Here is a 21,378-nt window from a genome sequence, read left to right as displayed (position 1 = left end):
GACACAGTCCCCACCACCTCGCACTGTCAGTCATCCAGCTGGATTTGCACACACATGGTACCTACCTGGCCCTGGTGGGCATTTGACCTGAGACACCTACCAAATGCTTTGCTGCCTTCTGCTGAAATTCGGTTCACAAGGGTCTACTCTGAGGAACAGACCCTGGTTCATGAGGGCTGCTAAGATTCTCTTCCAGGCACCTGGTGCCAGGGATTGCCTCAGAAACACAAGGATGCTGGTTGCTGGCAAAGAGGAGGGCAGCTCTTTAGGCTGTTTGACAAGCTGGATGGTACCTGGAGCTGGTCTGAGCCAGCACTGAGACAGGTCCCCTCCTGGGGGAAGGTCTGGGGAGGCCCCAAGCCTGGTACCCGTCTTCACCTTCACAGATGGGGCTGGGAGCTCAGGGAGCCCCTCCCAGATCCGAGCGTATTAGAAGCAGACAGATGGAGCCGCAAATTATGTTAGCCGGTGGCAGATGTGCAAGGAGCTACGGTTCTGTGTCTGCTGGTGAGTGTGCTCTGAGAACCCCAGCCATGAATCAGGAGTGTGAACGCCAGGCAACTCTTTGCTTTTATGAACCCGTGTCCATGGTCCTGCCCTGGTGGGGTGTTCCCTACCAGGCGAGTGGCTGGCCAGCTGGGCCAGCCACGGAGCCTTTGCCTCTGGCATTCCAAAGCCATTGAGTCAGGAGCACAGGATGGTGGCAGATTGAGACGGCGTGGGCTTGAACTGTGGCTCCTTCACTGCCGCTGCTGTCCTTAGGCAAACAACCTCTCTGTGCCCTTATTTTCTGATCTGTAAAACACAGCTAATAATACTTCCTATCTTGTAGGGTTACTAGGATGGCTGTAAGAAATAGTATGAGCAAGTGCCTGAAACACAGTAAGTACTTAACAAATGCCAGCTGCAATGACTATTGCCACCGTCACCAGGAGCTATTATTATATGGGGTGGTGGGACGGGAGGTAGTTTAGGGCACAGCCGTAAAATCAGGTAAACAAATTAATGCAGTCATTTCGGATGGTTTGAATACCATGCAGAAAATGAACAGCTAACAAGAGAATGACTAGGGTTGTTACAAAGGCCTGTTCGGGAGGTAGCATGTGAGTTGAGACCTATGGCAGGGTTTCTTAGCCTCAATACTATTGCCATTTGGGCTGGACAATTTTTGCCATGAGGGGCTCTCCTGTACAGTATAGGATGTTTAGCAACATCCTGGACCTCTACTCACTATATGCTGGTAGTATCTCCCCTCAGTTCCAACCAAGTGGGTGTACAGACATTGACAAATGTCCCCTGGGGGTCAAAAATGACCCCTGTTGAAAATCACTGATATAAAGGGTGAGCAGCAGGCCAGGCGCTGTGGCTCACGTCTGTAATCCTAGCACTTTGGAAGGCAAAGGCGGGAGGATCTCCTGAGGTCAGGAGTTTGAGACCAGCCCGGCCAACATGGTGAAACATCACCTCTACTAAAAATACAAAAATTAGTTGGGCATGGTGGCGCTTGCCTGTCATCTCAGCTACCCGAGTGGGTGAGGCAGGATAATCACTTGAACCCAAGAAGCGGAGGCTGCAGTGAGCTGAGATGATGCGACTGCATTCCAGCCTGCGTGACAGAGCAACTTTGTCTCAGAAAAAAAAAGAGGGGGGGTGAGGAGCCAGTCCCACAAGGACTAAGGGGAAGAGCAGAAATAGCTTTGGAGAGATGGACTTTGAACCCTGAGAGCAGGAGGAACTGGAACCCTGACCCTAACCCTAATCCAGGCATTCAGTCGGCAGTGCTAGTTTGGAAAGAAGCAGATTCTTCTTGGAAAAGAAGTCTGGGTGTCCTAGCCCTTCACACAGCTAAGCCAAAGAAATGCTGCACAGAACGAAGAAATACTAAGTATAGGTCTACGACTCAAATGGTTCAGACATTCAGACGGGGATGCTGCTTCCTTACTCTCATTTGAGTTTGGGAACCAGTTCCTGAAGTTAATCCTTCAATGTTTCTTCAAATAAATCACATGGGCAGTCTCTGGGTGCCTTTGCGCACGGAGAGATGGCAGAGCAGGTGCCTAAGCCAGTGCTGTTTGTGTATCTGGGTAACATCTGTTGGTCACCCATTGCAGAAGCAGTTTTCAGATCAAAACATTTCAAAGGCATGGGCATGGTGGCTCTCGCCTGTAATCCCAGCACTTTGGGAGGCCGAGGCGGGCAGATCACCTGAGGTCAGGAGTTTGAGACCAGTCTGACCAACATGATGAAACCCCATCTCTATTAAAAATACAAAAATTAGCTGGGTATGGTGGCATTTACCTGTAATCCAGCTATGTGGGAGGCTGAGGCAGAAGAATCAGTTGAACCTGGGAGGCGGTGGTTGACTGAGTCAAGATTGCGCCACTGCACTCCAGCCTGGGCGACAGAGCAAGACTCTGGCTCAAAAAAAAAAAAAAAAAAAAAAAAAAAAAAGAAAGCCAAAAAACATTTCAGAGAATTGGAGGGTAGACAGCACGGTGACATCTGGGTATGAGATAGGGAATCCCCTGACTACTGAGGGCACAGCTGCATGAAGAGGCATGACATTCCCATGAGCCACGTTGCCCAGCAGAGATAGGAATAGAAAAAGCAACCAAGTTAAAAGCTGCAAAGCTAAAATTGAACTACTTGAGAGCTGTGATCCACAAAACTAACATTAATGCAGATCCTTATTATGGAAATGGCTGCCTTTTGAGATGGTGTACCAGCAGTGTGTCAGGTGCCGCAGAACGTTCTTGGGGGAAGCCCACCGAGGCTGGTCTGTACCCTGCTGCGGCCAACCTGACAAGACCCCAGCCTTCGGCTCTGCATCTCTCAGTGGACAAGCTAAAGTATAATAGTGTTCCACAGCCCAAGGTCCTAGCTCTTTCTTCACTGACTTACTGTTTCTTACCTTAAAAAATAATTGCAGATGGAAATCAGTTGTGTTTGGCAGAAGACTAAAAATCATTGATTCAGACAGTTTCTGGGGTATATTAAGTGTTCTTAGATTAGTTGAGCCTCTCACTTTGTCCCAATTACAAAAATAGTGGAACAAACAACATAAAACAACAAAACAAAACACAATGGAGTAAAACCTCCCTTGAAGGCCCAGGTCAGTATCTAAGCCCACTAAGACTTAAGATAATCGGGTCTGCCTCTTCAGTGGGTTTGATGATGGCTGGAGGACAGGCGCCCTCTGCTTCCTGCACTACCTTCATCTTTTTGCCCTAGGGCTTTTTATGGAGTGACAATAGCTCCGCCCATAGGAGCTCACAGTCTAGAATCGTTTTAATTCACACACTCCCACAGTGCACACTTGTATATTTAAAAGATAGGGAAGAAGCTGTGTGGGTGGCTCATGCCTGTAATCCCAGCACTTTGGGAGGCCGAGGCGGGTGGATCACTTGAGGCCAGGAGCTGGAGACCAGCCTGGCCAAAATGGTGAAACCCTGTCTCTGCTAAAAATACAAAAATTAGCTGGGCATGGTGGCACGCATCGATACTCCCAGCTACCGGAGGTTGACGCAGAATTGCTTGAACCTGGGAGGTGGAGGTTGCAGTGAGCCAAGATTGGACCACTGTACTCCAGCCTGGGCGACAGAGTGAGACCCTCTCTCAAAATAAAAAATAAAAAAAAGGAAGAAATAAAAGATTTGGAATCAGTCTTTAGCAACTTTAATACTTCTTGATTTTTTGCCTAGTTTATTTCATGAGGAGGTCAGCTCATTTGCTCCCATTTGAACCATGCTGCCTCTGAAACTTAATTACATCCAGGAAGGACACTTGTATGCTAGTTGATCCATGGTCAGTTGTGTAATAGGTCTGTTTCTATATGCACATGTAACCCAAATGTCAAATATAAATTGGGTTAGGTGGGAAAAATAATTTAAAAAGTTGGAAAAAGTTCTATTACGTTGACATGCTTAAATATTGGTATATTAAGTATTCTTTCATCAGCATTTCATATTTACTGGCAAATACAGGTACTTTCTGTATACTTTGAGGTAATTCTGTTAAATTCATATAGATGTCAGAAAATACTTTTCAAAATAAACTCGACTAGGTGTAGTGGCTTATACCTGTAATCTCAGCACTTTGGGAGGCCATGGCAGTCAGATTGCTTGAGCTCCGGAGTCTGAGATCAGCCTGGGCAACGTGGTGAAACCTCATATCTACAAAAAATACCAAAATTAGCTGGGTATGGTGGCAGGTGCCTGTAGTCCCAGCTTCTCAGGAGGCTGAGGTGGGAGGATCCCTTGAGCTCAGAAGGTCAAGGCTGCAGTGAGCTGTGGTTGTGCCACTGCACTCTGGCCTGGGCCACAGAGCGAGACCCTGTCTCAAAATAATAATAATAATAATAATAATAAAATTTAAAAAACAAAATAAACTGGGGAGTTATAAAAATACAACTGAGATATAAAAAACAAAGAAATCATAAACCTGAATGACCAAGAAGCTGGCCAAAAGTGCAGATTCCGGGTCCCCACCCCTCCTAGAGAAGGCTCCAGGTCATTCTGCAGCTTGCTCAGGCTTGAAAACCTCTGAATTTAACCCGATGCCAGCCCTGGGAGGAACTTTAAGGCTGTCCTTTGTGCTTTGTAAAGCTTTCATAGCCATCCTCCAGCATGGGAACGAACACAATCTTACATGGAGCGCCCAAGGGTGGAAGACAGACAAGTGGCACAGCCTCCCCACCACCCCCAAGAGCTTAGACCCATCCACCAACTTGACCATCTCCATAGTAACAGATGGAGAAATGGAAGCCCAAAGAGGGAGGGATTTGTCCAAAGTGAAGTGTTGCTCTTGGTAAACCCAAGACTTACCTTGTCTCTGAATCCCCAAAACCTAGAGCTTACTGCCTCACCTGGCCTTGCACAAGGCAGGTGGTGAGCACTGCCCTCAACCCCCGCCTTGGCGGTGTCAAACACACTCCTGGGTCTGGGCTGCAGCCTCAGGCCCTGAGCTCATCTTCCCTTTCCTCCCTTGTCTAATCCAAGGCATCTGCACTTAGCAAATGTCTCAGTCCCACTGTGACACTGGCTCTCTAGGGTGGTTCTGCTGGAAGCTGGGTAGGTAGAGGGCAAGACAGAAGTCTCGAGTGAGACTCCCTTCAAGGAGGAGTGCGAATCTGACATTTTTCATAATAGCTGATGCTATATCCCATCCATTCTACATTTACATATTTTGACATTTAACGCTTCTGAAACAAGAATGCAATATATAATCAATGGTATCTTGAAAACTGCCTAATGATTTAGTTTTCTAAAAAGTCTTAGTGCATAAAATAACAGTGCATCTTACAAAAAGCTGGTCTTATGCTTGAAGAAACATAGTAATTGTCTCCTTTTTTGGAGGTACTGGCCTTGATGTACATTACGTTACTTAATCCTCTTGAGAACCCTATGAGGCAAGGTCTGTTATCACTCCCATTTTAACAGGTGAGAAGACGGAGGCTCAGAGAGAGGTTGGGTCAGCTGCCTTCCAGCGGCTGGTGAGTTGTGCCATTGTTAACTTTATGTGGCAGCTCGGCTAGGCTATGGTGTCTGTTGTCTGGCCAAGTACTAGTCTAGGCATTGCTGTGAAGGTATTTTTTTAGATGTGATTAACATTTACAATCAGGTGACTTCAAGAAAAGCCTCCATAATGTGGGTGGGCCTCATCCAATTGATAAAAGGTCGTAAGAGCAAAGATTGCGGTCTGCTGGAGAATAAATTTTGTCCCAAGACTGTAACACAGAAATCAACGAGCCTGAGTTTCCCGCCTGTGGGCCTGCCCTACAGATTCTGAACTCTACTGCAACATCAACTCTTACCTGAATTTCCATCCCCCAAATTTCTGGCATGCCCCAGAAATTTTAGACCACAGCCTCCGCAACCATAGCCAATTCCTTAAAATCAATCTCTCTCCATATATATCCTATTGGTTTCTTTGGAAAAACCCTGAGATGGTGTTGGAGCTGGGGTGTCAAGCCTTACACACCCCTCCGCTGGCCTCTGTGTGCCTAGGGAGGCCCAGCTCCCACTCAGAGGGCAGGACTCAGCTCCCGAGGTCTTGCTGCTGCCCCCAACATTCCACCCCCTAGCATAGGGAGATGCCCACCAGGGCTGATCTGAGAGAGGGAAGGAGGGGCCGGCCCAAGAGGGGATGCCTAGGACAAGAGGCGAGAGACCAAGAGCAGGTGACGTGTTTATTGTGGGACACCTCTTTCTGGGTGCCGCGCTGGCCGTGAGGGAACCCTCACGATCCCCAGGCCCCAGAACAGACAGACACAAGAACTTGAATCCAAACTGCTTGCACATAAATAGAAGGGAGGTTGGCAAAGGAAAAAAAGAAAAACAACAAACAAACGTGCAGTCTCCTATGCTAGTGTGACACGGTGGCAGAGTCTTATCCACACCCCGTCTCTTTTCTTACTGTCTCCACGCTGAGATTTTCATTTGCTCTGGAAAGATTCACCATCTTCAGATCTGACTCAGCAGCATGCAGCTGTCTTCCTGGCGGCCCCAGGCACAGTCTCCAGGACTGGCAAGGGGCTAAGAAAACCAAGACAGGTATTCCTCAAACAAAACAAAAATTGCTTCCCCGGTCCTTTGCATCTCCCAGTTCTGATGGGTGAACGATGCATCCTCCAACCCCAAACTAAACCGAAGAACATGCTAAGCACAAGCTGCGAGTCAGAATAAAAAACATATTGCACATGGTTACAAGAGTCTTCCTGAGAGCCCCCTCACTGCAGATCCCTAAATACTGGCTTTTGATCCAACCAGTCACTTGCCTATCAACGGTGGTATAATATGCCATGTACATCCCACACCCCAAATCCAGTGGGACTAAGCAAATCTTCCACATTGCTATCCTTCGCTATCAGCCACACTCAAAGCCGAGACTGGGTTAAACTCATGCACTGTTAAGTATGTGGTGGAGAGAGGTGGGAATTGTTTAAATCTTTGTCTTCCTTTCAACGAGCTTCTCCCTCCCTGGGTAGTCATTAAAGTTCTAGAGGTGAACACAGCCTCCAAGACGTGGAATCTTCTGGAACCGAGAGCTGGGAAAGTGGTTCTCTCCAACCATATGCTTTCCAAAAGGAAGCTCTGTGGTTACCTGCCGGTCCGTCACAAGTTGGGTTCAAACTTGGGTTCCAACTTAACAGCCCTCATGTGGGACAGGCAGTGTGGCGATTAAATTTGTTTTTTTCTCCAAAGGAATTTTCAAGTATCACCAAATCCCTGATACAATGTGTAAACAAGACATCTTACGAAACAGAAAGCGAGACCACTTTGGGAAGCAGCAGCACATGAAATTATCTAAAAGGCTGAAAATGGTTTTAGGTTCAAAAACAAAGGCAAGACAGCCACCCACTGTGCCTTGCAAGGCAAATGCTCAGGCATACACACAAACTCAGGCCCCTCTGCACAGAGCCAGAGAAAGAAAAGCACCCAATACGGCATCCTCCGGGGCTCCTGAGAACACGCCAGGCTGCCCCTCCTTTTTCAGCGGTGTAGCTGCCATCAGCAAAGAGTAGAGAAGTGTTTAATGCTAAAAACTGGACGTGCTTGAGATCAGGGGTCTGTGTCCAGTTCCCACTCTCCTGGCCTCTTACCAAGTCTTTCTTGATTCACCGGCCCCTGCGTGGGGGGACGGCCACCAAGCCATCCTTTTGTACCCCAGTCACACGTGGCAGATGTTTCTCAGAGGAATGCTCTCGGGTGAGGTATGTTATTGAATGTTTTGCTCTGGGTCAGGTTTATTTAAAAGGAGCACAGACCCTCCACATTCCAAGGCTCTTCAGGGATGGCCTCCTGCTGCCTCACTTGGTTGAGCTCTCCTCTTCAGTGTCCTCTTCCTCTGCCCAGATCTCCAAGGCTTCCTCGTGAGGTCTGGAGGTCGCCTATCTGTCAAAGCAGCCAGTGGGGAACATGTGGCTCCCACTGAAGTAGCTGCTTCCGTAGGTGGTGGCGAGGCAGTGCCTGGGCTCAGCTGCAATGGCCATCTGCATGCTAAGGGACACAGGGATGGGCACGGGACACATATCCAGGGGCTGGAGAGGGGGGTACGGGGTGTGGAGGGATGAGCCTGTGCTCCCCGAGAGCAGGCTCCCCGAGAGCAGGCTCCCCGAACGGTGGGCCTGCAAGGAGTCCCGGTAGGCCAAGCATAGGTCCTGCACGGGGGTCTGGAACTGTGCCAGGGTGGTCGCTGGCTGGCCGAGGGCCGGGTAGGCTGGTGGCTGGAACAGCACTTGGGTGGGGGTGGGGGGTGTGCCGGGCACCATCGCCAAGGCCTGGCTCTTGACGGCTACGGCATCCTTGAGGACGTTGTCATACACTCTGAAACAAGAAGACCTGGGTGAGAACTGGAGGCCAAAAGCCACCAGATACCTGTGTGTGCCTCTACCTGCCTTGCTAAGTGGGACTGGAAGAGATGCTGTGTGCCCTGTGTCCACCAGGCCTTACCTGGCTGTGCTCACTGTGTGTGGCACCGCTCCAGCTGTTCACCAACTAGATTCAGGCCTTGGCTCTCAGCTTGGATCTGTTTCCTACAGAAAGCTTCTTCTGGCCCCTCCAGACTAGACTGGCTGTCCCCGCAGCCCCACGCTGACTCTCTCCACAGTCAATACCCCAGAGAGTAACCTGCTCCAGCGGGTAACTTCTAGTTACCTGGCTGCCAGGAGGATCATGCCTGCTTGTGCTCACCAATGCATTCCCTGCGCCTGGCACTGGAGTGTTCCTGGGGCCTGAATGAACCCAATCTCTGCTTTCCAGGCAATTCTGGGCCAGCTCCGTCCCGAGCAGGGTCACTCCTTAGCTAGCTGATACCAACCAAATTGACCCGAGGCCTAGGATTTTTCACCTGAAAAGGGGGCTGGAACAGAGACTTTTGCCATCTCAAAAAAAGCTTCTCATATAGCTTTTTGGGAAAACAAAACAATTAGAGGCTTATGTAAGGCATGCACCGACACTCAGACCAGGCTTTGGGGACCTTCTCAAAAACACAAATTTTAAAACAAGGTCTAGGGAGTAGGACTGACTTTTCAGAGGAATGAGACAAAGGCAGCCGCCAGCAAAGCTTCCCACATCGGGGAAGGCTCTCTTCAGGGGTCTAAGGGCTTCTGCTCTGCCCACACGGCCCACCAGTCAAGTCAGGCCAACATCCAGGATACGCGGTGCCTGGCAGGTGGAAGGGGAACTGGACAGTGTGTGCCTACTGGGAACGGCTCTGTCCTGTCTGCCTTGCTCCCTGCAGTGACTGGGGCACGTTTGCCTCCAATGTCAGTTTCAGGGTGTTGGGCCCATGATGCCTTTAAATATCTTCTCTGACACACTGAACATTTCCTCCCCGAGATTCCCTGTGGCGCTTAGAGGAAGTCACTCGGAGCTTACCTGGCTAAGAGGTCAGCTTTGTGACCATGTCCGAGGAAAGTAGCTTATAATGGAAGTCCTTCAATGTGATTATCTATAAGATTACACTGGGACTTAGATCAAATAGCCTAGACATTTAAAGGTGCAAGCACCCCTCTTCTCCCTTGATGCCTGACTTTAAAGATGTAAACCCAGCCGGGCGCGGTGGCTCACACCTGTAATCTCAGCACTTTGGGAGGCCGAGATGGGTGGATCATGAGGTCAGGCGTTCAAGACCAGCCTGACCAACATGGTGAAACCCCATCTCTATTAAAAATACAAAAATTAGCTGGGCGTGGTGGCGCATGCCTGTAATCCCAGCTACTCAGGAGGCTGAGGCAAGAGAATCACTTGAACCTGGGCGGCGGAGGTTGCAGCGAGCCGAGATCGTGCCATTGCGTGCCAGCCTGGGCAACAGAGTGAGACTCTGTCTCTAAATAAATAAATAGCAAACCTGAAGCTATCCAAAATAGGAAGAACTAGTTCTTGAAACCCCACTTCCACCAGGAGTCACCATGGCCCACTTTCCCTGAGACACTGTAGCTGGAAGAACCACCACAAGCTTCAGACTCAGGAAACTGCCTGTGGCCTGAGGCAGGCCTCAAGGCAAGAGGAACCTCACTATTTCAGAAACACAGGATTCAGGGGAGAAACTTACACCAGCAGGATTTCAATACACGTGCTGAGGTGTTCCAGGGAATAGCTTGAGATCCTCTGCAGGTCTCTGGTCCAGTAGGGAGAAAGCTGCAGGCAAATCCTGGAGGCCCCAACACAGGCTGCAGCGACCACAGAAGGCTGGAATTTGTAGAATACGTGATCTGAAAGAAAGCCATGGAGGGAGTCAGCATCCAAATCCTCCCCTTGAAATCCCAGGCCCACCCTGAGAATGGATGGACAAATGAATCATTTTCAAGGCTGTTCATCGCCACCCTATAAATAGGATGGAAAATTAGAAACTGTGAAGTTCCATTTTTGAATCTTAACGTTGGCTCTTGGTTTGGGATTTCTTTTTTGTTGAGACAGGGTCTCACTCTGTCGCCTAGGCTGGAGTGCAGTGGCGAGATCACGGCTCACTGCAGCCTCAACTTCCTGGGCCCAAGAGATCCTACTACCTCAACCTCTTGAGTAGCTGAGACTACAGGTGGGCACAAACACATCTGGCTAATTTTTGTATTTTTTTGAGAGATAGGGTTTCAGCACGTAGTCCAGGCTGGTGATGAACTCCTGAGTCCAAGCAATCCTCCTGCCTCAGCCTCCCAAAGTGCTGGGATTACAGGTGTGAGCCACCAAACTCCCAAAGTGCTGGGATTACAGGCGTGTGACCAGTCTGGGATTTCTGACAGCAGCCTGGAATAGTGTTTTCAAAATACTGTCCAAGGCTCCCAGGGAGGAGCAAAGAGCTTGCTGATATTCTACAAACAGAACTGCAAAACATTTGTCCGAAATTTCTTTGGTTATTATGAGAGAATGACACACTATTTCAAAGGCTTCTGTTTTGGGGTATGACTAAAAGCTACTTATTAATTGTAACAATGCCTGGCCCATAGTAGGCACTCAGTGAAAATCTAGTGAATGAATGGTTGTAAGACTTTGATATTTATAACTAAAATTGGCACTTAGGTTGGCTGAGGAATCTTAACGTCCAACTAAGATATCTGGCCACAAGGCAAAGCTGGTACTAAATATGTGCAAAGGCAAACAGTTGAAATTTCTACAGTTTTCCTGAATACCACTGGATTTTCAGTTTATTACTATGTTATCTTAAATTGTTCATGATTTCTGCTTGGAGCAGTGGCTCACACCTGTAATCCCAGCACTTTGGGAGGCCAAGGCAGGCGGATCACGAGGTCAGGAGTTTGAGACCAGACTGGCCAACATGGTGAAACCCCGTCTCTACTACATACAAAAAATTAGCCAGGCGTGGTGGCGGGCGCCTGTAATCCCAGCTACTTGGGAGGCTGAGGCAGGAGAATGGCTTGAACCTGGGAGGCGGAGGTTGCAGTGAGCTGAGATTGTGTCATTGCACTCCAGGCTGGGTGATAGGGCACAACTTCATCTCAAAAAAAAAAATTTTTTTTTCATGATTTTCAATTACTTCCACTTTTGCCTTTTAAAGATCAGTTCATAGTGCAGCTAAACAACAACAACAAATTTAAAAAATAAGGTTATCAGTCAGGGTGGTAATACGGTGATAGAAACAATCATTCAGTCAGACTCCCCAGGTTCAAATCCTAGCAATGAGCAGGGCATGGTAGCTCTCGCCTGTAATCCCAGGAGTTTGAGACCAGCCTGAGCAACATGGTGAGATCCTGCCTCTAAAAAATTTTTAAAAATCGGCTGGGCACGGTGGTTCACACCTGTAATCCCAGCACTTTGGGAGGCCGAGGCGGACGGATCATGAGGTCAAGAGATCAAGATCATCCTGGCTAACACGGTGAAACCCTGACTCTACTAAAAATACAAAAAATTACCTGGGTGTGGTGGCACGTGCCTGTAATCCCAGCTACTCGGAAGGCTGAGGCAGGAGAATCGCTTGAACCTGGGAGGCAGAGGTTGCAGTGAGCCAAGATTGTGCCACTGCACTCCAGCCTGGGCGATGGAGCAAGACTCCGCCTCCCCAAAAAAAAAAAAAAAAAATTAAAAAAATCCTAGCAATAACCTTGGGTAAGTTACAGCATCAGTTTTCTCTTTTGTAAAATATGATTAATGGAGGTGATTTTGGTGTGGGGTTGCTGTGAGGTTCAAATGAGATAATGTGTGCAAAGCACTGAAGCAAGACACTTGGCACGCAGTAAATGCTCAGTTAATGCTTGGGATCACAATCACTGATTTTTTTTTTTTTTTGAGACGTTTCACTCTGTCGCCCAGGCTGGAGTGCAGTGGTGGGATCTCGGCTCACTGCAAGCTCCGCCTCCCAGGTTCACACCATTCTCCTGCCTCAGCCTCCCGAGTAGCTGGGACTACAGGCGCCTGCCACCTCGCCTGGCTAGTTTTTTGTATTTTTTAAATAGAGACAGGGTTTCACCATGTTAGCCAGGATGGTCTCGATCTCCTGACCTCATGATCCGCCCGTCTTGGCCTCCCAAAGTGCTGGGATTACAGGCTTGAGTTTTTTTCTTTTTTAGATGGAATCTTATTCTTGTTGCCCAGGCTGGAGTTCAATGGCACAATCTTGGCTCATTGCAACCTCCACCTCCCGGGTTCAAGTGATTCTCCTGCCTCAGCCTCCCAAGTAGCTGGGACTATAGGCGCCCACCACCATGCCTGGCTAATTTTTGTATTTTAGTAGAGATGGGGTTTCACTATGTTGGCCAGGCTGGTCTTGAACTCCTGACCTCAGGTGATCTGTTTGCCTCAGCCTCCCAAATTGCTGGAATTATAGGCGTGAGCCACCATGCCCAGTCCAATCATTGATCTGGATACTCATGCCCATTTTAGTTTGTGGTAGGTTATGGGATGGTTGTATCAGCAGTATTTTTTTTTTTTTTTTAAGATGGAGTCTCACTGGTCAAAATGGCTGGCACGAAGGCTGTTGCAGCATCAGGCAAGTGGCTGGATGGTATTCGAAAATGGTATTACAATGCCGCAGGATTCAATAAACTGGGGTTAACAAGAGATGACACAATATATGAAAATGAAGATGTAAAAGAAGCCATAAGGCGGCTTCCTGAGAACGTTATAATGACAGGATGTTTCACATGTAGAGAGCACTGGACCTGACCATGAAGCATCAGATCTTGCCTCAAGAGCAGTGGACCAAATATGAAGAGAAAAATTTCTACCTTGAACTGTATCTGAAAGAGGTTACTTGGGAAAGAAAAGAAAGAGAAGAATGGGCAAAGAGGTAATCATGTAATTGAAGTCTGTGGATGCAGCTCTTATGAAGATGGTTAAACTTGAAACAATCTTAAGAATTATTTGGTCTGCAGATACTTTCCTTTAAATAAATGTCTATTGTAAAAAACAAACAAACAAAAAAGATGGAGTCTCGCTCTGTCGCCAGGCTGGAGTACAGTGGCGCGATCTCCGCTCACTGCAATCTCCGCCTCCTGAGTTCAAGCAATTCCCCTGCCTCAGCCTCCCAAATAGCTGGGAATACAGGCACGCACCACCACACCTGGTTAATTTTTTGTATTTTAGTAGAGACGGAGTTTCCCCACGTTGGCCAGGATGGTCTCGATCTTCTGACCTCGTGATCCGCCTGCCTCGGCCTCCCATTACAGGAGTGAGCTACCGCACCTGGCTATATCAGCAGTGTTTTTGACCCAGTTAACATCTAGATTCTAAAACACTGGGAAGAGCGAGTTTCAAGTAAGTTTCAAGTAACAGGGTAACTTTTATTGCTACATACTATCTACATGATGGCAGTATTTGAGAATAACCGATCTGCAAAATCTGTGCTATGTAATTCATTTGCAATGTTCCCGGTTACTGTAAGAAAAATTACCAGGTGATCTGTAAGCTTCTAGATTTCCAGCTGCCTGTACATAAGTTGCTATTTCTCTTTTACCTGTTACTGGTAACACACTGGGCTAATCCTTGCCCTTTCTTTGCTTGTCGCCTGCAAAGTAAGAGTGATCTGGGTGCACAGGCCCCAGTGAGAGGCCTGATCTGGATAGACATGCGTTTGAGAGCTGCCTGACCTTGACCCCTGGGTGGGTGGGGAAGGGGTGGGAGGTTCTGCCTTTGGGTCCCAGCTGTCACCTTGCAGGGTGACCTCTAGGAAGTAATGGGCATACTCCTTGAGGCACTCTTTGGTCTTGCGGGGGCAGGTGGTGGGCCAGGTGTGGCAGTGGTGGTCCTTCTGGCTGACGGAGGCCAAGAGGTAGTAGTCCAGGAAGTGGGCAGGCGTGGGCAGGCAGAGGTTCCAGCTGAAGGCCTCCAGGAGCAGCAGCTCTGTGCCGAGCAGCTCCTTCTTGGTGAGGGTGAAGTTCTGGCTGCTCAGGATCCTCGTGCTGTTTATTTGCTCCAACTTGGGGACATGGTCTTCCCGATCCTCGAACTTACCTGTGGGGGAGCAGGGGAAGCAGGGGTTACTGGAAGACATTTACCTGTACCCAGAAAGCTAACGGCCCACCTTACAGTGCCTGGACAGTGCTGGCAAAGACGACAGAAAGCAGACAGGCCGGACTGAGGAGGAATAAGAGCACTCATTCCAGATCTGTCAAACCTAGGCTTGAATGTGCAAGCCATCACTTCCCACTGGGGGATCACGGCTAGGTGTCTCAGCCTCTCTGTGACTCAGCTTCCTTGTCTGTAAGATGGAACCTATACTTCCTAAGGCTTCTGTTAGAGTCAATGGGAAAATGCACACCAAATGCTCAGACCAGGCTCTGGAACACAGAAAGCAGGTGACAGTGGTCGGCAGCAGCTGAGGGCTGGGGAATAAGGTGCTCTCTCTGCTCTCCATCTGGCCCTAACCAATCCAACCTCCCGGCTAGAGTCAGCGTGGCCGCGCAAACCCGGCCCTGCCCCTCCACGGGTAGAAAAGCTCTCCAATGGCTTCCTGCTATCCTTGCTGTTGAATTCGAACTGTGTAAACGGGGTCTTAGTTTGGGTTCCCTCTGGTTTCCAGGTCTTGGAAGGTGAGCCCAGGAGAGCTCGGTAGGTGGGGGAAGAGAACAGGAAAGGGAAGAAAGCCCAAAAGGACACAAGGGAGTCACTACTGTGGACAATCCGAACTTAATCCTACTGAGGAATTCTGAGAAACAGCCTAAGACAGGCCTCAGGTTATCCCACCCATGGGTTAAAGAGCAGAGGCATTTACATAGCAACCCCTGGCAGTCATCAGTTATGGATGCTCTGAGGGGACAATGTGGGGTCCTTGTGCCCTGAGGGTCGAGTCAGGGGCTGGTGAGGGGCATGACAGCTTCCACTGTGTGAGGCTCTGCAGAGTGTGGGCCTCTCCAGCCTCAATGTTCCTCACTCTGGGGAAACCACGCCACAGGTGGCCGTGGATTCCGTCCCTGGCAGTTCTTGCCTATAAGCCTTCATTGACACAGCCCCCCGGGCCCGGAGCACCCTTCCCCATCTCCTCCTCACTCAGCCAACCCTGACATGTCCTTCACCTCGAGTCCCCGCCTCTCACAAGTCATCCTCCACACCAGCCCCCTATACTGTACGACTCCCACATCAGGTGGTGAGGCCTTCAAGGGCCTGGCCTTGGTCTGATCACCCGTGACCCAAAGCCAGCCTCATAGGGTGTGGAGCTGCCACTAAGCAAATGCCAAAAGAGGCAGTGGGGCGACCCAGCTGACCTCAAAGCACACCTCAGTGCTCACGAAGGGAACAGCAAACAACACACGCACGCACCTGCTCCCAGCTGCAGGCGCCTGTGACCCAGTTCCCATCTCTCATGCTGCTTAGGGGAGATAAGGAAGGAACCACCACAGCAGATACAACACACTCCTGAGGATGGCTCAAAAGACGTCACCGCAGAATCAATCAACCGTGTCTCGGCAGGCCAGGGTTGCTCCCTTCTCGGCAAACCTTGCAGCAGCCCACTCAGTGGGTAACGATGACCTGACACAAAGCTCTGGTCTTTGATGCAGAGGAGTGGAAATGTATAAGACAGTGAAGGGCAGAGGCACTACCAGCCCCGCACCATGCAGTTTACAGCAAGCCCACATTCCATCTGGAGCCCAGTCGCTCAGCCTGCAATGGTGCTGTGTCCGAAGTACACACTTTCTTGTCTTGCACACAAGAGCTACTCAGGCAGGCCAATGCGAGGTCAAAGCTGCCCAAAGAGGAAGAGCCTCCTGCATGGCTGGAAATCCCAGGGTTGAGGCTCTGGCCGACTGGCTCCATTGGCTTCAGCAGCGCTGCCCGTCCCCACCCCCCAACACTCCCTCTCCAAGCACAGGATCCAGCCACGTGGGACTCCGACCCCTCCCCGACCCCTCCCCGGGCTGGGAATGCTCTTCCCCTCACCTCCCTTATCTGTGTCCTCCAGAGCTCAGTTTAGAGACCTCCAGGTATTAAAGGGACTTCTACACTCAGATTACTTGCTTAACATCCAAGTATTAATATTAATGGCTGGCATCTGATTCTAAGCCTCGTAAGAACGGGAACTGAGTCCGACCCATTTGCTGCTGTGCCGGCAGTTCTCAGCACATGCCTGGCACATAGTAGGTACGCAATAAATATTTGTTAAATGAATGAATAGTCCTCTCAGGAAAGAGATATTTTAGGCCATTTGAATTTTTCTCTGATGATCTTGTATTTCCCAGTTTTTCCTCCAATGATCATGTATTCTTTGTGCAGTTTTTAAAAGGAAGAATTTTATTTATTTATTTTTTCCAACAGCTTCCCTGAATCTTGTGCCGAGCCAGTCTTGGTTGCATGCACGCAATAGAAACGAGCTCTCTTTCCCTCCCCAGAGCAGGAGGTGGCGAGGTGCAGGTGCACTGTACTGGGGTGGCACTAAGACCCTTGCACAGCACTGCTGGCAGCCAGCAATCTCTCAGAACTGGCAGATGTGCTCAGTCAGATTAGTTTCCTCCTCCCCTCCCCGCTTTTCAAACCTTTCAGAGCTCTGCTACCCGGCCCAAGAGGATTATCCTCCAATGGAAGGCACCAAGGATTACTGCGGAATCTGATTTCACCTGCTCCCTCTGCTTCCTGGGGACGCACCACACGGCAGGCCACAGCCAGGCAGAGCTGGGTCTGAATCCTCAGGAGTTTGCTCTGGACCCACAAGCACTAAACTCCACAGGCTGTTTATTTGCTTATGATGTAGGACCACGTCCCACGTGAAGACAAAATGGTGCTGCAGAACGGAAAGTGCTTCACAAGCCCCCAGTACACAGAATGGGCTGTGCTTCCAGCTGGCCACGCACTGGCTCCTGGCAGGAACCTTCTAGGTATGTTCTTTACGATCCTCAGAGGCTCAGAGAAGAAGCTGATGGGAGAACTCAGCTTTTACACCCAGAAGCAGACTTCAGAGCTCCTGCTTTAACCGCTGGCCAGGCCAAGCCCAGGTGAGCGACTATCCCCTAGCACAACACATTTCGCAGCCAGAAAAGATTTTATGAGTTTCCTGATGCTGCACGTGCCTGGCAGACATTTCCTCCCCTCCTCCCAGGACTGTGAGTGGGGCTGGCCCGTTGTCCCCAGCGCTGCCACCGCCAAGCACTGTTACTCAGCTGCTTTCTCCTTATCAACAAATTGCACAGGCAACAGATGCCTAGAAGACTTTACGCGAGTCCCCTGGGAGAGGCTGGGAACAGAATTCTGAGTCTTTCTAAGCCAGACAATAGCCACAGATTCTCCAACTCCTTTGATGCACTTTTGATTTTGAAATTTTTCAAATCAGAGAAAAGACGAAAGAGAACAATGAACACATAAGACCCTTCACCAGACTCTGCCCTTGCTGACCCTGATCCGTGTGTGCTCTGTCTAGGTGTATTCTGTCTGTAAATACTGGTTTTGTTGGACCATTTCTAGTCAAGTTGCAGACATGACATGCCACCCCCGAACACTTCAGCATCTGTTCCTGAGGTCATTTTCCTACAAATCGTAATGCTTATTAGCATTTCTAAGACATGAACATTAATGCAATCACATTTTCTAACATTCAGTCCACATCTGACTTTCTCCAGGGGTCCTAAAAATGCCTTTTATAACCTTTGTTTTGTGTTTTTGGATCCAGAATCCAAACTAGGTTCACACACGGAGTCTATTATCGCTGAAGTCCCCTTGTTTCGTTTGTTTTCCATGACACTGACTCTGGGAGAATCTAGGCCAGTTGTCTTGTAAAATGCTCCACATTCTGGATCTGTCTGATTGTTTCCTCACAATTAGATGCAAGTCAAACAGTACAGGCAAGAAAATGACAGAGACTATTCTGTCCTCACCCACTGGACCACAGCAGGAGTCCTAGGCAACGTCACTTTGTACCAGCCTACGGTAGATCACTTGATTAAGGTGGTGACACAAGACTGCTCCAGTTCAAGGTACCAGCTTCCCTGGGAAATTAATAAGTAATCTGTGAGGGGACACTTTGTGAATATCTTGTTTCTCAACAACCTTTGGCTCAATGGCTTTACATCCATGGATGATCCTTTTCTGAATAAATTATTATACTGGGGGTTGGGGGTTGAAAAGGAAGTTTTAAAAATCCTATCATTCCATCTACATTTTTCTTTTTCGATGTTCACATCGTCCTAAATTGGAACAGCAGGAGCCCTATCAACCTCCTTCTTTTTTTGAGACAGGGTCTCACTCCTGTCGCACAGGCTGGAGTGCAAGTGGCTCAATCTCGGCTCACCGTATCTTCAACTTCCTAGACTCAGGTGACCCTCCCACCTCAGCCTCCTGAGTAGCTAGGTATACAGGCACACGCCACCATGCCTGGCCAATTTTTGTATTTTTAGTAGAGCCCGGACTGGTCGAATTCCTGGGCTCAAGTGATCTGCCCGCCCCGGCCTCCCAAAGTGTTGGGATTACAGGCATTAGCCACTGCGCCTGGTCACTATCAACATACTTAAAAGATTAAAAAGCATTCTAAACCTACAGAAGCACTTCCTCTGGCTCTCGGAGGCCAGGCAGATGCACGTGTACCCTTAGTGTTGGTGGTGCTGGTGGTGCCTGTAAGTGATGCCTCTTATGTGCCTTCCTTTCTGCACCTGGCTGGCTGATTCCTGACACCACTTCCTGAGGCTGGCACACAGAGCTCCTGGGCAATTCGTGGCAGGTGAGGATGATCATGCGTCCATCCATGTGGCCTACATGCTTAACCACAGATGAGGCCGTGGTGGCAAAATGCTATGGATCCAGCTTATAGACCGGCTTTTTTTTTTTTTTTGAATTAGAAAAAACTTGTGAGAACACATAATATACAGTTTACCATTTTTCACTGTACAGTTCAGTGGCATTATACGGACATTCACAATGATGGGCAGCCATCACCACCATCCCTCTCCAGAAAGTTTTTCATCTTGCTGAAACTCTGTCCCCATTAAACAAGTCCTTAGCAACCACATTCTACTTTCTTTCTCTATGAAGGTGACCACTCTGAAGACTGGCTTATCTTCCACCTACTGTCCTGGCAATCAAGCCTCAAGGTAGACCAAACCGGATTCCTGACTTTTCTGAATTAGGGCCAAGATGAGCAATATTTTTAATTGCTTAAAAAGCCATTTTATTGGCCGGGTACGGTGGCTCAAGCCTGTAATCCCAGCACTTTGGGAAGCCGAGATGGGTGGATCACGAGGTCAGGAGATCGAGACCATCCTGGCTAACAGAGTGAAACCCTGTCTCTACTAAAAAATACAAAAAACTATCTGGGCGAGGTGGCGGGCGCCTGTAGTCCCAGCTACTCGGGAGGCTGAAGCAGGAGAATGGCGTGAACCCGGGAGGCGGAGCTTGCAGTGAGCTGAGATTCGGCCACTGCACTCCAGCCTGGGCGACAGAGCAAGACTCCATCTCAAAAAAAAAAAAAAAGCCATTTTATTTTAGAAAATTTTAAATATACATAAAGAGACAGAGAAACGTTATTATAATGAAGTCCTTTGAATGTTATTACCCAGTTCCAACAATCATTAACATTTACACTGCCTTTAAAAAAAACCGAAAACTTAAACAAAAAGATAACCAGCACAGAACAAGATTCTGTAAAAATTCAGCATTGCCTCATTCCTGTGGCCCAGCCCCGAGTGTGGCCCACTCCCAACTAGACAGACTGTGTTCTGCACTGTGCCCCATGAATCCCCCCAAAAGTCCTTCACGCCTCGCAAGATGCCTACTGACGGACCCATTCAGGGCTACCTGGTGCACTGCACATTCAGGTGCTTAACCCAGGCTCAGAGATGAGGCCAAAGTTTCCTGGCTAAAGAGAAACAGGTTTTAAAGCCACAGCTGGCTACTTTTCTTCCCTAAAGAAATGCAATGCCAGCCAGGCATGGTGGCTCACACCTATAATCCCAGCACTTTGGGAGGCCAAAGTGGATGGATCACGAGGTCAGAATTTCAAGACCAGCCTGTCCAATACAGTGAAACCCCATCTCTACTAAAAAAATAAAAAAAATTACCCAGGTGTGGTGGCGTGTGTCCCAGCTACTCGGGAGGCTAAGGCAGAATCGCTTGAACCTGGGCGGCAAAGGTTGCAGTAAGCCAAGACCGCGCCACTGCACTCCAGTCTGGGCAACAGAGTGAGACTCCATCTCAAAAGAGAAAGAGAGAGAGAGAGAGAGAGAGAGAAAGAGAGAGAGAGAGAGACAGAAAGAAAGAGAAAGAAAGAAAGAAAGAAAGAAAAGAAAGAAAAGAAAGAAAAGAAAGAAAAGAAAGAAAAGAAAGAAAAGAAAGAAAAGAAAGAAAATAAAAGAAAAGAAACGCCATGCCCCAGCCTGGCCAACATGGTGAAACACTGTCTCTACTAAAATACAAAAATCAGCTGGGTGTGGTGGTGCATGCCTGTAATCCCAGCTACTCAGGAGGCTGAGGCAGAACTGCTTGAACCCCGGAGGCGGAGGTTGCCGTGAGCCAAGATCGCACCACTGCATTCTAGCCTGGGCTACAGAGCGAGACTCTGTCTGGTGGGGCGGGGCGGGGCGGGGCGGGGGGAAAGAAATGCAATGCCTTTAAAAACAGGCAAAGTTATTCTTCCACAAGAATGGCCGCTCTCCTATTAAAAAATCTCTTCCTCATTTTATCCCAGAATGAGAACTATAATTTTATCAGAAGTTGAGACCCCATAGCTATCCCACGCCCCTCCAGCAGCCGCCAGCCTACCCTGCAGGTGCTGGTGATAAAGTAAAGATGGGGCTGACGGCTCAGAGGGATCAAGAACCGCCCAGTGGTGTCCAGGCCTTGCCTTTTCCCAGGTGGGGCCTGACATCTATCTTCCCAGGTGCCTGTGGGGAGTGCTATGCAGTCAGGTGGCAAGGACAGAAGAGGAAAGAGAAAGTTCTGGCTGAAAGGGCTTTTTCCCAGCTTTGCAGCCTTTGCTGGCAACGGAGCACCCCGGGAATGGAAGCCCAGGCAG

At 49.0% G+C, this 21,378-nt stretch overlaps 1 protein-coding gene and 2 pseudogenes across 12 annotated transcripts in view; 2 read left to right on the top strand and 1 right to left on the bottom strand.

The window, feature by feature from the left end:
* The first annotated feature begins 2,041 nt into the window (after positions 1-2,041).
* Positions 2,042-2,855, top strand: LOC112426779 (low molecular weight phosphotyrosine protein phosphatase pseudogene; annotated as a pseudogene).
* Positions 2,856-6,173: 3,318 nt separating this feature from the next.
* The window catches only part of LOC105482332 (cyclin J like), an 87,361-nt gene continuing 72,156 nt past the window's right edge, over positions 6,174-21,378 (bottom strand). For all 12 annotated transcript variants that reach the window (XM_011742355.3, XM_071098118.1, XM_071098119.1 and 9 more), the window contains 3 exons: positions 14,100-14,402; positions 10,054-10,213; positions 6,174-8,324 (listed from right to left, as the gene is read on the bottom strand). In XM_011742355.3, the coding sequence (XP_011740657.2) occupies positions 7,889-8,324; positions 10,054-10,213; positions 14,100-14,402 (899 nt within the window). In that variant the 3' untranslated portion in view covers positions 6,174-7,888. The remainder of the gene's footprint in view (positions 8,325-10,053; positions 10,214-14,099; positions 14,403-21,378) is intronic.
* LOC105482330 (cytochrome b-c1 complex subunit 7 pseudogene) lies at positions 12,909-13,243 on the top strand (annotated as a pseudogene).

This window comes from Macaca nemestrina, chromosome 6, assembly GCF_043159975.1.
Source record: "Macaca nemestrina isolate mMacNem1 chromosome 6, mMacNem.hap1, whole genome shotgun sequence".
Classification (NCBI taxonomy): Eukaryota; Metazoa; Chordata; class Mammalia; order Primates; family Cercopithecidae; genus Macaca; species Macaca nemestrina.
This window is presented reverse-complemented; position numbering and strand designations above follow the sequence as displayed.